We start from the raw sequence: 16,909 nt of genomic DNA on the forward strand, positions 1-16,909 counted from the left end.
GTTGCAGTGTTGAGTTCTTTGACTGCAAACTGAAACCGGCAGATATTCAACGACTTTAACTGGAGTCTTCGTTTCAGCAGCTTCATCGGACTTTGCTCGGCAACACAGACTTTCTCCTTTTTCCCAGGTATTGCAACACATGACACATGCAAAAGGAGATGATCCACCCAGGGAGAAACGTCTTTAAAAATTACATTTCAAAGTAGCCAAAATACACCAGAAACACAGGTGCACACAACCCCTTATGAATAAACTGCAAGTAAACAGGTAAAATTCTTATTTAATGAAATCAGATAAGAAATTTAACATAAATTAAAATGCATAATTGTCAGTGTGTACATATGTTCATAAGCTTTACAAATAGGAAGTATATTCTTTTTTTTTTTGATTAACCAAGGAGCAAAAATAAAGTCATCTTTCCGTAAACAACCACATTTACTTCACTAGATTTTGTTTTTTTTGTATATTTTAAGTAAAGGTTGTTCTTGGAGGTTGAAGCTTTTCTGTATATTAAAAAAAAGATTGTGTAAACATTAGTAATCTGTGAGGAGTGCTTGTTTGTTTTTTTTCCTTTTACAGAAACTGTTTTTTGAGGTATTAAGGTTTGAACTTTTGGGCGAACTCGTCCAGCGCTGCCAGAAGCTTCTCCTCCTCTTGCGATGTTGACCGGGAGGAGGCGAGGGGCAAGTGTGTCGCCACTCCTTTACGATCTGAAAGACATTTTATGCGAATACATGAGACATAACACAAAACTGTGTGACATTTAAGTGATCGATTATAAAAAGTTTAAATATAGGAGTTTTGCAGCATCACAAAAACATGAATGTGATGGCATGCCACACATGGTAAGCTCCACACCTCACCACCAGTTGATTCACCTTAGTTTAATTTACAGTCACTACTTTAAAATATTCTACTTATTGTTCAATATTGTTTCTTTATTAAATGTATTTATTTTTCCATCACACCTTCCAATGTTTATATGGCGTGCACACATATTAACCTTGCAAGGTCAAAGTTCTGTTTTATGTTATATGAATACATCTTTCTTTGTTTGAGTTACCTGGGGTTGGCTTCTCCTCCTGTGTGGCAAAGGGCTGGAAGACCTGAAGTACCACTGACAGCCTAATTGGATTGCACCACATGCTTCATTGCCTGGGGGGTGTTTCATGCGTGTTTAATTGTTTTGTATTAGTTGGTTATATGGCAGCCATCTTGTTTTCCCCCGTGTGTGTCATTTGGTTTAGCTAAACCAGTATTTAAGTTCCCCGTGTGTCATTTCAGCAGGTCAGTTTATCTGATGTTTGTTTGAGGTTTTGTTAATTATTATCTTGAGTTTAGTCTATTGAGTTGACCTCTTTTATTGGTCTGCCTGTTTAAGTTTTGGCTTTGTTAAACATATTTTCATATTTTTGGGTCAATAAAAACCCTTTTTGAATTAAAACACCTGTGTCCTTTATGCTTTACTGCTTGGTCCCTGACAATGAACATCTTTGATCAATACTATTAAGCTACAATTACGCTCATGAATCACTTTTGCAACAAACTAAATAACCTGTGATTACAAATTTCATTTATGACTGTAAAAATGACAGAGTTGATTTTGCTTCCGATTTATGCAAAAAGTGAAATTGCTACTGGTCCAGGTGTTCAAATCTATCGGTGGTTTTTCTGCATGTTACAATCTTGGCAACAGACAGTCTCTACCAGCTGATAGAGCGCAGACAGTTCTACTGCCTGCAGTAACGTCCGCTATCGTGGAGGAGCTAGAGAGGAAATGACTGAATTTCAATGCTGGAGCTTTTTCCAGCTGTCATCTTGATCGTCACGGGGAATGAGAGGTGTTTGGACAATAGTATGGATGAGTCTGGTGAGCTGTAAGGCGCCAGTCTCGTTACAGCGAGATTATGACAGACTCATAATTCCCAGACTACTGTGTGACTGCAGCTAGAATTTTTTGGGTGGACAGGGACCCAAAAAAGTCCATTAATCTGAGTGTTAAGAAGAAATATGGAGGGATTTCCCTATTTGTGATTGAAACCATAGTTTAATTTTAGACATGTTACTGCGAAACAACGTTTCTGTGGCCTCATTATTGAAGCTGTGGGAACAGTCATTGCTGCTGCTGGTTGAATCCAGTTGAAACTGACACAGATGTCATTCAAATGAAGCATTAGTAAAGTATTAGCAAGTGCTTAATACATAATTTATATCTTTTGCTACCCTTCAAGTTCCTTAGTTTCTCTCTGTGATTACAGAGAAAACCATGTTAGATATTTGCAAGTCTTTTTCTGACCTTGAAAGAAGAGCCCGCTCGGTTGCTTGGTGGCTGCTGCGGATATGGCGAGCCACACCACGGTGTCGGCTCCCATGGCCTCCGTCCTCAGCTTGGACTTCATCCTAGCGTGGAATGAAGGCATGGAGGTCTGGACCGCTACAGAGAGAAAATTCAAAACTTAAGTCACAGAGACAACATTCTCTTGTCAAAGGTTGTTATTCCATGAAAAACATTTGTCTTCCAGTTAAATTCTTAAGTTTTAAAGTATCTTTCTTTTCTTCACCTGGTGTGTCTGCCCAGCCGGGGTGCATGCTGGAGAAGTGGATCTCTTTGTGCTGAGCAGCCCATCTTTCTGTCAGGATCACCTGCTGCCTCTGCCAGACAAAGAAAAAAAATGCATATCAATATAAATACCACAACAATTCCTCTGTAGACCGCTACATCTTTCAGTCACTCTACTTTATTCTGAGCGTAGGCCATGGTCCCGTCAAATGTCCCCTTCTCAAATTGGAGGTCGTCCACGTCCAATTTCTGTGTGAGCATGCCACCTGAAGACACAGTAATCTGGAGCGGAAACAGAAGAAATCGTTCATTTTCAGTCGTGCATTTGTACATCCTGGTTATTTTTTTGTGCGGTTGTAATTCAACCCACCACTCTCGGGTCTTCGACCCTCTTCAGTGCAGGTATCAGTGCAGTGGTGAGGATGTATGTACCTGAAAAACAAAGTTACGCACAAAAGAGTTTTTATTTATAGCCAATATTAGTCTTTCACATACTTTTTTTGTTGCAAATTTGCAGAAATGACATTAAATAACAACATAATTTGTCAAATAAGGCCAAAACCAGTGATCATTACAGTCACCTCCCCTAAATTTAAATACAAAATGATTATTTTAATGTTAATATTTTACATTTTGCCTGTTTTGGAAGTTTTTTTAAGACCATCTTAATTACAGTCAGTCCTGAAAAGTCATTTTTGCAGGAAAGAAAATGTTGAACACTATCATTTTACACAAAGTTACGATTTAAAAACCCCGGCTTCCTTTTTGTTGTTAAAACTTCCATCTGAAATATGTGTTCTCGTCTTACCCAACGTATTTGTGGCAAAGTTCTTCTCCAAACCCTCCTCAGTTAGTTCTCTCTGGTTGACCATACAGCCCGCATTGTTGATCTGAGAACCACCATAAACAGATTGAGATTAACGTTAAAATATGTTTACTGCAGATGAGCCACAACATATCTGCAGTTACCCACCAACACATGCAGTGTGTTGCTCTGTGAGAAGCTCTGCGCAAACTCCCACACTTGCCTGGCGCTCGACATGTCAACAATGTGGACGTGAACATTCTGGGAATAGACAGGAAAATTAAAGGTGTGGGTTAGTTTTAAGTCTAATCTAATTGGGTGGAAAAGCAGGTGTGAATATTCTCATCTATTTTGTTTTGTTTGATTCCTTTATTTTCATTCATGTTTCTTGACAGAACATTTTAAAAATCTGATGGAATAAAACAAGCATGTGAGCATATTTTTATTAAAGAAAAAGCAAAGCTTCACTTTATTTCAGGGACCTCAATTTGCACAAGGTAAAAGTGACTACAAGAGAACTCCTGTATAAAAAAGAAATAACTCAGATGAACAGTTAAAATCTCACCTCATTTTTACTGCTTTCAACAATTTCACCTTTGGCTGCTTCTGCTCGCCCCTTGTTTCGACACACCATGTGAACCGTTCCCCCTACAGACACAAAGGAAAACATGATCAACATTTGACACACACAAATACCAGCAGGAAGGAGGAAAACTGCCTTCTGTCAGCTGTGAGACTCCTCCTCACCTCTCTTAGCGATTTCCTGCGCTGCAGCTTTCCCTATCCCGCTGTTGGCACCTGTCACCATGAAGGACCTTCCATTCAGGTTTACATCCAGGTCAGCTGGAACAAAATGCTTTGCTGCTGCTTCATAGCCACTCCTGGTACGAGCAAAGAGGAATGTGTGAGCACATTACACTGTCACCCATATTTCTACATGCACTGATGTAACAGTGTCATCACTATTGGGTGTGGTTACTAGGATACAATAAGCATACCATAAGCAAATCACAAAATATAACGAACTAATAATTTGGGTAATTTATCAAGTAAAACATGTTTTACTTGATATTACTTTTACTTGTCATTTTACTTGTCATTTGGAGGAAGACTGCAGTCTTCCTCCAAATGACACTCTCCTGCTTTATACATGTCTTTATCCACTGTGTTTATTTGGGTTACTGGTCACGTCAGAAAACATATGTAAGAAGCACTTTCACTGTTTCAAACATCTTTTAAAGAGGTTGTAGTCTTGATTATACGGTAAGCTTGCAGCATTGTGTAATCGTTTACCTGTAGCATGCTGTCAGACACAAACGCGCAGTAACCGAGTGCTATCACTAACAAAGCAAACATGTGGTTAAACTTTGGGCGGCGTGTCGGAAGGTTATGTAGCCTATATGTACCGCAAACAATTAAGACTACAAGTTATTTGACGACATAATAGAGTCCTATTAGAAAAGGAAACTGTCCACTTACTTTGTATACTCCTGGAGTCCTTTGACAAGCCACACAGTATTCCTGTAAAAGGACATTTTAATACGCGCAGCTTCTCTACACAATTGGCTCTTTAGTCGCCCTAACAGTGGACACAGTCCAGTATTTGCGTTTCATAAGGATGACTGCAGCTTGTTATGTAGTAAGCGAAGGTCTGTAGTGAGAGATGGGCGGAGAATCACGTGTATAAGCACCGGAAGTGTATTTCATAACGTATGTATACTGCCCCTGGCGGAAATGTTCGCTTACTGCTGTTCCGTAAACAGCTGCGAAACAAACCATCCTTTCATTTAAAAAAACAAATTTAAGCTCAGTTTGAACTGATGTCAAAGAACCTAAAGGAGAAATGGCTGTTCGATACATCTCTGGCAGTCACAATCGTGACACAGTGAGTTGTAATTATATGAGTGTTTGTTTCGGCTCGTTCGACAGAGTTGTCAGGATGGCCGAGTGGTCTAAGGCGCCAGACTCAAGGTTAAACCTTCCTGTAAAACGGGACTTCTGGTCTCCGAATGGAGGCGTGGGTTCGAATCCCACTTCTGACAATACTTTTTTTTTCTTTCTGTGGGCTACGCTGCTTTCTTTCGTCGTTCTTCGCTAACTACGTTTATATAACATGTTATCTTACAGGATACATTATCGTCCCTTCTCCGCAAATGAAAAAACATGACAGTCTTAAAACACTGACATGTTTTAAGACTACTATGCATTTTAATACTACTAATAAACCGTGTTTACGTTTAAAAATAAAATACGGAAACAGAATCGTAGTTTATAATCCGCACATTTCTCCTTCAGGGTAATTCATTCATAATCACATGTCAGTTTGATTACATGTAAAGTGCTGCCAGAGACAATAAATAAATAAATAAAAAGTCGAGTCTGTGCTTAAAAAGCTGTTATGTATTTTACTTAGATCTCCGTCTCGGTCTTGAACTGATAATTTATAATATATGCTTAAAAACTTGAGTTTACCGTCTTCTGGCCTCAGATATCCAGGAGTACATATTACCAGTTCATTTAAAGCTTTCCAAACTGCAAATTTTAATCATTGCTAACCTATGTAAGGTTGGCTTTTCAAAGGTCAGCAAACCTTCCAACTTCTTGGTAGGATTAATATTATAAAAATGTTTTTCCCACTGATTTCATCATTTATATGGGCAAACAAGACCCCCAGGATTAGTATGACCTCACTACAACAGGTGGTGGTCTAGCTCTACCCAACTTGATGTTTTATTATTGGGCAGCCAACATTCAAAAGCATTTGAATGTACTTATTCCTGAATGATCCTCAGGCTCCTTGTTGTTGCCTCGAGGCTCAATCATGTCTCTCTACCTCACTTTCAGCACTATTATTTCCATCCCTTCCTGTTTCCCTGTTACAGTTTACAGATAACAATGTTGTAATTGCATCTCTAAAAATATGGTAACAATTCAGGGCGTCACTTCACTTCAGTTCAGTCTCTGTTTCTGCTCTGGCCCCAATCTGTAACAACCACCTCTTCCCCCCATCCATGGTGGACTCCTCCTTCTGTATATGGGCAAGAAAGGGTATTAAAGTTTCTCAGCTTTAGTGCCCTGGATTCTTTGTACGATTTGCCCTGCTATCATTTGTTGCGCTATTTCCAAATAAGACACTGTGCATCTTCTTTCTTGCCGGAGTTTCCGAGTCAGCCCCCCAATCATTGGTGGGAAGACTTATTTGAGCTGAGGCCTCACAGGAAGGCTCTTATATCACGAATATATACTTTAATTAGGGCATCGGGTAATTACTCAACCAAAATGATTGTTTCCACTTGGGAGCAGGTACTTCTTAGGTTTGGCGAAGATTACTGGGACAAAGTAATTAACAGAATTCATGCCTCATTTTCATCTGCATATTCGGTTTAAGACAGTATACAGATTACACATCTAAAATACACCCCGGCATTCCTGACCTGTGCAACAGATGCAAAACCTCCTACCTGTTAATTAACTCATATGTTTGTTTGTTTTTTACCTGCCCAACACTTCAGTTATATTGGACTGGACTATTTTGAAGTGCTCTCTCATGTTTTGAGTGTTACACAATCCTTGTCCACTAGTTTCTCCTTTTTTGTGTTTCTGAAGATTCCACCCTAAACCTTAGCCGTAAGCAGCTGGACGTTATAGCTTTCACTTCAATGCTGGCACAACGTAGAATTTTGCGGTCTTGAAAAACTTCTCACCCTGAAAGATTTTATGTTCTTTTTAAAAATGGAGAAAATAAAATTCAGACTCAGAGGAAATGCTAATAGGTTTTCACAGGTGTGGCAGCAATTTATCATTTATATCATTTTGAGTACCTTGTTTTTTTTTTGTTGTTGTTTTTTTAATTGAGGGGTGGTCTCTCTGTGTGTGTTTTATTTACTTATTTATTCATTTATTTCTGTTATTGGATTGGACCTTGGGATGGGTATTAGTTATATGCTGTTCAGTAGTTCTCAAAAATCATTCAAATTGTAATGGCCTGAACTGTATTGAGGTATGTCTTTGTATCATTGGTACTTGTTTTATTAGGCCTGATATATCAAACTACATGTAAAAATTCTATAAATAAACAGGATCCCCCCCCCCAAGAAAAACTTCACTTTACCAATTTTCACCTATTAATCAATATATTGATTTTGCACGGGTCACTTATTAATTCTTGGAACCCATTTTATACGAAATTTGTCTCGTTCAAATCTTTATTCGTCAATCGAGATTTTCTTTATTTTTTCTACTATTTATTTAAGGATGAATAAATGAATTTCCTTCTTTCAGACTTCTTGCCAAATGTTTTGTCAAAGTCGTCTACAATGGTGTAGCAGCAGCTCCCCCTGGTGTACAAAAGGAAGTGCTCTCGTGATATCCTGTGACAGAAAAAAAAGGATTAAAAACGAACATTGTCAAGTACTCGTTATTGTTTTGAAAGCTTTGTTGTAACGAAGCAACAGCGCCGCCTGGTGTATAAATGAAAAAAAGCTTACAGCACCTGGTATTCCCAGGCGGTCTCCCATCCAAGTACTGACCAGGCCCGACCCTGCTTAGCTTCCGAGATCAGACGAGATCGGGCGTGTTCAGGGTGGTATGGCCGTAAGCGACTGTCATAGTAACAGGAAACATATTTATATGCAACAACAAAGGCTGGACGCTAAAACAAATGTAATGCAACGTGTTCAGGGTGGTATGGCCGTAAGCGAGTGTGGCGCTAACAAGAAGCATATTTATAGCTATTTAGTCTAATTCGCAACACAGGTCGGCTAGTTGAGTAGTGTTTTTTGTCTTTTCTCTTCCTGGCGGTGCCTCTATGTTTTTCTTATTAACGGAAAGACGAAATAAAAACAAAAAATAAAAGTGAGCCGTAACCCAAACAAACTTAAGGTTTTTAATAAACTCTACGCTAAACTCTTTAAAAAATGCCGCTTGTCTTTACAAAGTGATAGAAAGTCTCAGCTGCAAACTTTGGTTAGCAGCAGTGAAACAGCTTTCTGACGGCCGGGGATCGCAGTTGTCAGGATGGCCGAGCGGTCTAAGGCGCCAGACTCAAGGTGACAAACCTTCCTCAACACGGGACTTCTGGTCTCCGAATGGAGGCGTGGGTTCGAATCCCACTTCTGACAATACTTTTTGTTCGTTTTAAAAATTATTAATAAAAACTATTATTCAGTTTAGCTTTAGTTAAGTACCTTGATAACGACCACTTTACAAATCCTGCTTTGTATACGAATCAAAACCTTTTTAAAGCTGAAAAATAGGATAGGACAAATAGGATAGGATAGGATGATAGGACAAAAAATGTGTAAATGTGACATGAAAAATTCTTTCAACAAGGAGTTCCTCAAATAGGCACACATTAACATTTTTACAATTCAGTGCTCTTGTAGCAGAAATACTGATTATTTTACTTATCTGTCTCCTCCCATCTCCACACCACTTTACCCTTACCTCACTTCTCATTCCTTAGGCCTACCCCCTCAATAAAACCATCTTCCCACTCTTCTAATCACTCTTTTTTCACCTCCACATTGCTGATAGTTGAGTTTTTCATCCACTCTTCTGTCATCATCTATGACAGGGGTGTGGAACTCCAGGCCTCAAGGGCCAGTGTCCTGCAGGTTTTAGATCTCACCCTGGGCCAACACACCTGAGTCAAATGATTAGTTCATCACCAGGCCTCTAGCGAACTTCAAGACATGCCGAGGAGGTTTTTTAGCCATTTAAATCATCTGTGTTGGATCAAGGACACATCTAAAACCTGCAGGATACTGGCCCTTGATGTAATTTGTAATTTGATTGCTGTATATCTTTCAGCAATGATACCAGATCATTACTTGTGAACATGATAACTTACACTGAGGCAGGTTCTAGCTATGGGCAGCCCAACACGTCCACCCAAAAAAGAAAAACTCTCCCACCTCTCATGATCTTAATGTGATCAGAGGTACAATGAAATGTTGAACTTAGTGCAAGTAAAACCCACACAAACAGCCATTTTTGATAAATATATAAAATTTCACCTCTCAGTCTTTTCCCCCATAGCTGTGTCCCCCGATGAGGAGTAGCAGCGCCCCTGGTGTATAAATGAAAAAAAGCTTACAGCACCTGGTATTCCCAGGCGGTCTCCCATCCAAGTACTGACCAGGCCCGACCCTGCTTAGCTTCCGAGATCAGACGAGATCGGGCGTGTTCAGGGTGGTATGGCCGTAAGCGACTGTCATAGTAACAGGAAACATATTTATATGCAACAAAGTACAAACCCGATGCAGTGATATTTTCCTCTACGAAATAAATCAGGTCTTAATAACTTAGGATTCGTACTGAAGATAAAACAAACTTGCTCTTTGTTTTTCTATTTATATGTTTTCAGTTTGCGAAATCTGGAAAGTGTATTGACTCCTACATGTCACTGTTGTACCGTTTTTGTTGTTTTTTTTTATCATGTATTGCATACTTTCTGCGCATTTGTTTGATAAACATGAACGACCTTTAATTATATTATTTACACATATTTTACAGTTGAAAAGCTCAGAATATTTACGCTCACGGCCACTCAGAATACCCCTGATCTTGGAAGCTAAACAGGAGCAGCTCGGTACTTGGATTCAGGCACGTGCAGAGGGGGGGGGCTATAGGGGCTTGAGCACCCGCCCCTTTCCTGATGGGTGCCCAAAGTGCCCTTTTGTTGAGGCAACTTTTTAAAAAAATTATTATTATTATTTTTAATGTGTGTGTGCGTGCGGAGTCCTGTCTGTGCCCCTCAACAATAATATTTAACTATTAATCACAGTTTTGCTAAATAAAAGGATCTGGCTTGCATCAGTCACATGATCACATTTAACCAATGATCGCCCTTGACGGCAGAACGCGCTGGTTACGAGCCGGGAACGAGCTCACAAAGAGCACGCGCATTTTTAGCGGTCCGGAGCTGTAGGAGAAACACAAGTTAACTCAGAGACGCAGACTGATGCGACAAAACCAGTAAGTAGGTGTACAGCGTACACTGTAGTGTGTAGCACCCAGGAGTATTAGCTTATTACGTACACGTTGGTAAGCTGTCTTGTTGCAACTGACGAACTGAAACAAACGAGCGTGCTGTGTGTGCAACAGCGTGACAAACATTACCTGTCCTTTTATTAACTGCACAAGTAGTGCTGGTCGTAGCTGCTGGCTACCTGTGTAAGGCTGTCATGGGTCTGTAGCTCTGTCACCGTTTTAGGGAACATATTTAGTTTTAAAGCAAGTTACAGGGCTTTTCCTGCCTTTCTGGAGGGATTATATTTCACTAAAAAACAATCTAATATGCATGTCCACATAATTATGCATTATTATAATTATAATATATTAAAAAACACACGCTGTATTTTAAAGAACATACATTAAGAAGCAGATTATATTAGATTTATATTTTAAATAAGACAAAATTTGGATTTTACAGCAGTAAAATTATTGTATCTCTACAGTTTAAAAATGTAATAAGCTTTGCCCCTGCACAGAGTGGATAGTGAAACAAATGGAATCATCATAAATACATTATTTCATATTTATTACTTCCCCCTCCTCATTGCTTTATTATTGTAGCTCTAGTAATACATAATAAAAAAAAGATTCTGGATCAGCACCATGATGCCCATAGTATATACAGTATTCTGAAGAAGGTCTAAAATGTCACTGTGTGTGCGTGCATGTGTGTGTTTTATTTAGATGGATTTTTAAAAAAAATATTACTCATGATATAACATTGTCCAGACATGGCTGGTAAGGACATGAGGAGGAAACAGTAGGAGCTGTGTGAGGCTACTAAAGGCAGGGCTATAACATTTTTTCTGTCATCATTTTATTATAGATTAAGTGCAAGAGTTGTTAGGTGTGGATAATTAGATTATAGTTTATTGCAATAGCAAGTTGTGCCTTGTTCTCAGATAGACACACAGCAAATTCAAAAGTGTTAAATGTTTTGGTGTTAATAGTCTTCTTGCAAAAGTAGAGTTAATTTTACTCTAAGTAGAGTCACATTCTTTTAATGTAACTCTGAGGTGTAAAATGATAGTAGTTAAAATCGAGTGTTAAAAATGAGTGTTTCTCTGTCAAATCTGGAGGTGTTACAATGGAAACATTCACTCTTGACCTCTTCATGCTGAACTCCTACAGGGGCTATGACACCAATAGAGTAAATTCACAGACTCCGCCCCCAGCACGGCTCCAATCGAAGCTGAAGTGAAGCCGTTTCAGAACATTTTGCTCTACATATTTGAGTTGTTTGCCATGCTTGGTAAGTCATTCTTTCAAAGATTGTTTCAATTATTATTATGAGCTTTTACTTCTGTGGCTCTTTGGAGTTGAGACAACGCTGTGTGAAAGGCATTAGCCATGTTGCTCGGTGATAGCATAACATTCTGTTTTAGCTAGCTGAAAGGTATTGTTTGCGGGCAAATACCACAGCCTTGAAAAAAAGCTTGCATGTGAATTTTCAGTCAAACTTTTGGTCAAATACACCTAAAACAATGTCTAGAATGTGAAATGTTGGTATAATGGTGCTACTTGAAGCCTGAAAACGATCGCCCATAAAAAACCCCCCCAAAAAACGAGCAAACGGCAGTAGCTGACGTCCTGACTGGATTCGACGTTAGCATTTAGATCCCTCCAGAGTTTTGTGCACACGGTTTAGGTAAAAATGAAAAAGGTTGAGGTTTTACATTTAGTTCAGTATTACCTGTTGCCTGTGTCTTTGTCTTTTGGGAAAATACTTTACACAAGTAATGGCTCAAAGAGGATTCCTTTGTTTTTTTACTGTGCTGCAATTGTTTACTGGATTATTTGTGCCATTAATTAGTGTCAACTAATTTTTATTCAATCTCCGCACAGGATATGCTTGTGAAGATGGAATATGGGGGAGAGCAGAAGTGCGTTGAAGTTCCACAAAGGGATGAATGAAGGACATGCATATTGTATTGAAGAAATAAGTGATGAGAATGCTGTTATTTGCATTTACCATGTCAGACCTTTTGATAAACAAAATTCTAATGAAAGTGAGAACATGTATACTGTTACATCTTTCAGAAAATGTTTTGAAATTGTGGTGCACAGTTCAGAATAAATGTTTTTCAAAAACCATTGCATCTTTTTAGTAAATGTTTATTTCCAAAATAAATTTCTAGAAGTTCAGAACAGTAAAATTCCTGCTTTTTAGAATGAATTAGAAGATAACTCTTACATAGTTAAACTAAAATACTCTTTGAGAGTTAATATATAAACTCTTAACACCTAGTTAGCATTAGTAAGTGTTAAATTATCAACTCCAGACAGATTTGGTGTTTAACACTAAATCAGAGTTAACATACCAACTCTCCAAAAAGAGTTAAATTAACACTCTCTGGTGTGGACCCATATAGACACTTTAATAGTGTTGAAATCAAATCCGACAGTGTTAATTTGGACATGCTGGATTTGCTGTGCAGCAAGTGGAGAGTGATATATGAAATGATGGGATGGAAGGAAGAAGAGAAGCAAAGAGTGATTCACAGGCAGAGCCTAAATTATTTCTCACAGTTTTTTGTTGCCTTATGGTTCCAAGCACTGTCACCAATCTTTGCATTTTGTTATTATCTCATGACACTTGTTTAATCAGCTACCATCTCTCCTATGGACTTTTTACTGTCTACAGGCTCAGATCAACACAGCCCTGCCCTTCCCATATTAGATTCTTGATGAATGTGTGTTGTTGTTATTCAGCCTGGTTCAATGTGCCCCTTTTTAACTTTGAGCACCCGCCCCTTTAAACCTATCTGCACGGCCCTGCTTGGATTAGAGACTGCCGTGGAAATGGCAAGTACTGTATGATTGTCTTTATACACCAGGGGCGCTGCTGCTTCATCTTTGTTTTTGACTTTTGAGCTCATATTTGCTTCATATGAGCTGCTCTGGTAAATAATACCGTGACGTAACAAAAAAATACACTGAAGCAGCAGTCTGCACTGTAATAAGGGAATATTCACCCATTAAAAGACAACACTATTGATGAACTTCGCATTGCAGAAGTGACATAAACTGAAATGACATATGTCACCATATAAATTGTCATCTACACAGATTCTAGAGATGGACCTATCCGATATTACGTATCGGTCCGATACTGACGTAAATTACTGGATCTAATATCGGAGAGAAACCCTATTAGTTAGGTTGCTTAATATTTCTGCTAAGTACTCTTTAAAATACCAGAATAGGAATGATGGAGTATAGGTTTAAGTTCATTAGATTGATCAGTTTTGCTGAACTATGAAATATTTTGGGTGCAGTGTATCTTTTTACACGCAGGTATAACAGAATAGCTTTAGTGTTGTTGTTTATTTAAACTTGAGTATGAACTTATACAAAATGCAGCAAGATATTAAAAAAACAGTTTTATTGATTAAAAAACACAATATATCGGATTCATATCAGTATCGGCAGATATCCAAATCTATGATATCGGTATTGGACATGAAAAAGTGGTATCGTGCCATCTCTAACAGATTCAGTGTTATGTTTTGTTCTTTCCCATCCAGAGGTGGTCTCTCAACCAAGTACTAACCACAACTACCCGAGTTCAGAAGGAGATCAGAAGAGACTGGGTTCTTTGAGGTTTGTATGACTGTAAGGAACGTCATAACTGATGAGAAGGCTGTTTATGTATCAAATCATGATGCTTGCTGTCTCTTGTCTTTAGATTAAGACTTTTAAAACTTGTTTAAAGACCATATGATGGCAGCAATGATGAAACAGTGTCATAATGCTATAAATTTAATGTGTGTAAATTCGATGAAGTGGCTGGAAATATTACTACTTGCAGTTGAGAAAAAAAAAGTGTATTTTGTTTGAAAATGTAAAAGCCGTGACCCGTGACACAGATATCCTGCAAGTTATAAGATCTTATTGTTTTGAAAGCTTTGTTGTAACGAAGCAACAGCGCCGCCTGGTGTATGAAAGCAAAAGCTTACAGCACCTGTAAGGCGGTCTCCCATCTAAGTAAGTATTGCTTAGCTTCCGAGATCAGACGTGTTCAGGGTGGTATGGCCGTAAGTGACTATGAAGCCAACAGGAAACATATTTATATGTAACAACAAAAGCTATGAACTGGAAGCTAAAACAAATGTAATGTACATTTGTAGTTTACTATTTTGTTCTTTCCGCCATATTCTTATTTTGGGAAACCCGAGAAGTATATTGACTGTTACATTTCATTGTTAAAAGGGCTTCAACCTGTATATCTTTTTTCCCAATCAGTTTTGCACGGGATTTTCACGTTTTTAATTCACAATTCGATTACTGTGACAATCTAAAACTAAACGCAACGAGCACTGAGATGCATAAATAGACTTCACGTGGGTGAAACTGTTGCTTACGGCCATACCACCCTGAACACGCCCGATCTCGTCTGATCTCGGAAGCTAAGCAGGGTCGGGCCTGGTCAGTACTTGGATGGGAGACCGCCTGGGAATACCAGGTGCTGTAAGCTTTTGCTTTATGCACCAGGGGGCGCTGCTGTAATCTAGTGGTACTTTCTGAATTTTTGTGCTTCATATTTGCTGCTTTACTAAATAATATGGTGAAATAACAAAAAGAAATAAAGTTAACGTGTGATAATGGAGACATTTAATTCAGTTCAATTCAAATCAACTGTAAATCACAATAGCTGACTCAAGGTGCTTATCCATCTATTAAAAGACAACAATATTGACAACGATAATTTTTGTCAAAGATGTTTTTTTTTTAAATCATTGCTGTTTTTTTTTTTTAAAAAAAAAAATACTATTCATAACTGAAATTAAATGAATAAGTGAATTTTGATCCTTGGTGATTTTTGACATCCCTGCTTTTCAAAATTGTCTCCAGTAAAAGATGCAGCAACACCCACTGGAGCTTGTCACACAAGTACTACCCAGGGCCTGATTCCAATTACCTGCTAAGACCAGAAGGGACTGGGTCCTTCGATGGTTGTCTTACTGTATAACAGAACTCATGAAAAGGCTGTTTATGTATCAAAGTATAATGCTTGCTAACTTCTGTCTTTAGATTAAGACTTTGTTTATTCAATGAAATTAATTCAATTCAATTAAAGACAGTGATGACAGGATTAACGAAACAGTGTTATAATGCTATAAATTAAAAGTGTTCAAATCCAACAGAAGACTATAGAGTGTCATGAGTTTCAAAACATAGAAGACCTTTAGGTTGGATCCATTTTTTAAAATCAACAACAACAACAACAAAAATACAAATCAGCATGACATAAAAATATCCTGGGGTTATGGCCATACCACCGTGAACATGCATCAATATTAATATTAGTAACAGTAATGCATGTGCAGGGGGCATGAGCACCTGCCCCTTTCTTCTTAGGTATCCAAAGTGTCCTTTTCTTCAGGCATTTTTTGTTAATTTTTTAAAAATGTGTGTGTATGGTCTTGCCGTGCCCCTTAACAAAACTATTAATCACAATTTTGCTAAGTAAAAGAAGCTGGCATGCATTGGTCACATGATGACCATTAACCAATGCTCACTCTTGATGGCAGAGAGATGACAACGAGCTCATTAAGAGCACACACGTTTTTTGCAGCCTGGGCAATGTGGAGCTGCAGAACAAACACACAAATTAATTGGGTGGCAGACTGATGTAACCAAAAAACCAGTAGGGTGTATAGTCTTTAGCACACAGGAGGGTTAAGAGTATTATTATGCACACGTTAAGTTGACTTGTGGCAGCTGATGAATTGAAACAACTGAGCATGCTGTGTGTGCACAGTATGTGTCTATGTGAAGAGGGTGAAGAGGTTGGAGGCAGTATTACTTGCCGGTGAGACGTGTATTTTGTTTGAAAATATAAAACCCCCAGAACTGTTAACTCAATTAATAATAAATATTACCTGATAAATTAAAAAACAATAGAGAAAAGATGAAAATTTATTAAAGTCTCACTTTAAGAAAACGCTCTGTACTGTCATGAAGAGCAACAGCGCCCCCTGGTGTATGAAAGCAAAAGCTTACAGCACCTGGTATTCCCAGGCGGTCTCCCATCCAAGTACTGACCAGGCCCGACCCTGCTTAGCTTCCGAGATCAGACGAGATCGGGCGTGTTCAGGGTGGTATGGCCGTAAGCGACTGTCATAGTAACAGGAAACATATTTATATGCAACAACAAAGGCTGGACGCTAAAACAAATATAATGCAACGTGTTCAGGGTGGTATGGCCGTAAGCGGACGCTGACGTCCCAAGATGGCTTTTTATATGGTAGAAAACACGAACTATGTTGGCGTATTTTGATTTATTTCTTCGATATGAATCAGATTTTAACAACTTGGGATTCGTAGAGGAGCTAAAACACATATTCAGTGCTATATGTTTTTAGTTTTTTGAAACCTGGATGAGTATTGTCCTTTGTTTTAATTTTGTTTTCTGGTCCAAAAGTTTAGGTTATTTAAGATAAATATATTTTAGTTGGGCTCAAACTGATATTATATTTATTATTAGAAGTTTTCTACTGGATTGACACGTTTTTAATTTACAG

General features: G+C 38.4%; 1 protein-coding gene and 6 non-coding genes across 7 annotated transcripts; 3 read left to right on the top strand and 4 right to left on the bottom strand.

Annotated features, from left to right (window-relative positions):
- Positions 1-264: 264 nt before the first annotated feature.
- On the bottom strand, positions 265-5,050 carry dhrs12 (dehydrogenase/reductase (SDR family) member 12). Its single transcript, XM_040034809.1, has 10 exons — positions 4,845-5,050; positions 4,113-4,246; positions 3,931-4,013; positions 3,534-3,626; positions 3,369-3,450; positions 2,931-2,992; positions 2,738-2,842; positions 2,562-2,652; positions 2,297-2,434; positions 265-710 (listed from the first exon to the last, which is right to left on the bottom strand). The coding sequence occupies exons 1-10, from the start codon at positions 4,898-4,900 to the stop codon at positions 598-600; spliced, it is 957 nt and encodes a 318-aa protein (XP_039890743.1). The 5' UTR covers positions 4,901-5,050; the 3' UTR covers positions 265-597.
- Positions 5,051-5,298: 248 nt separating this feature from the next.
- Positions 5,299-5,407, top strand: trnal-caa. Its single transcript has 2 exons — positions 5,299-5,336; positions 5,362-5,407. It is a non-coding gene; the product is annotated as a tRNA-Leu (tRNA).
- Positions 5,408-7,845: 2,438 nt separating this feature from the next.
- Positions 7,846-7,964, bottom strand: LOC120735465. The gene has a single exon (XR_005696258.1). It is a non-coding gene; the product is annotated as a 5S ribosomal RNA (ribosomal RNA).
- Positions 7,965-8,375: 411 nt separating this feature from the next.
- On the top strand, positions 8,376-8,485 carry trnal-caa. Its single transcript has 2 exons — positions 8,376-8,413; positions 8,440-8,485. It is a non-coding gene; the product is annotated as a tRNA-Leu (tRNA).
- Positions 8,486-9,455: 970 nt separating this feature from the next.
- On the bottom strand, positions 9,456-9,574 carry LOC120735466. The gene has a single exon (XR_005696259.1). It is a non-coding gene; the product is annotated as a 5S ribosomal RNA (ribosomal RNA).
- Positions 9,575-14,740: 5,166 nt separating this feature from the next.
- LOC120735467 lies at positions 14,741-14,859 on the top strand. Its single transcript, XR_005696260.1, has one exon. It is a non-coding gene; the product is annotated as a 5S ribosomal RNA (ribosomal RNA).
- A 1,522-nt stretch (positions 14,860-16,381) lies between these two features.
- On the bottom strand, positions 16,382-16,500 carry LOC120735468. The gene has a single exon (XR_005696261.1). It is a non-coding gene; the product is annotated as a 5S ribosomal RNA (ribosomal RNA).
- Between the last annotated feature and the right edge of the window lie 409 nt (positions 16,501-16,909).

This window comes from Simochromis diagramma, unplaced genomic scaffold (genome assembly GCF_900408965.1).
Source record: "Simochromis diagramma unplaced genomic scaffold, fSimDia1.1 OVJJ01000091.1, whole genome shotgun sequence".
NCBI lineage: Eukaryota > Metazoa > Chordata > Actinopteri > Cichliformes > Cichlidae > Simochromis > Simochromis diagramma.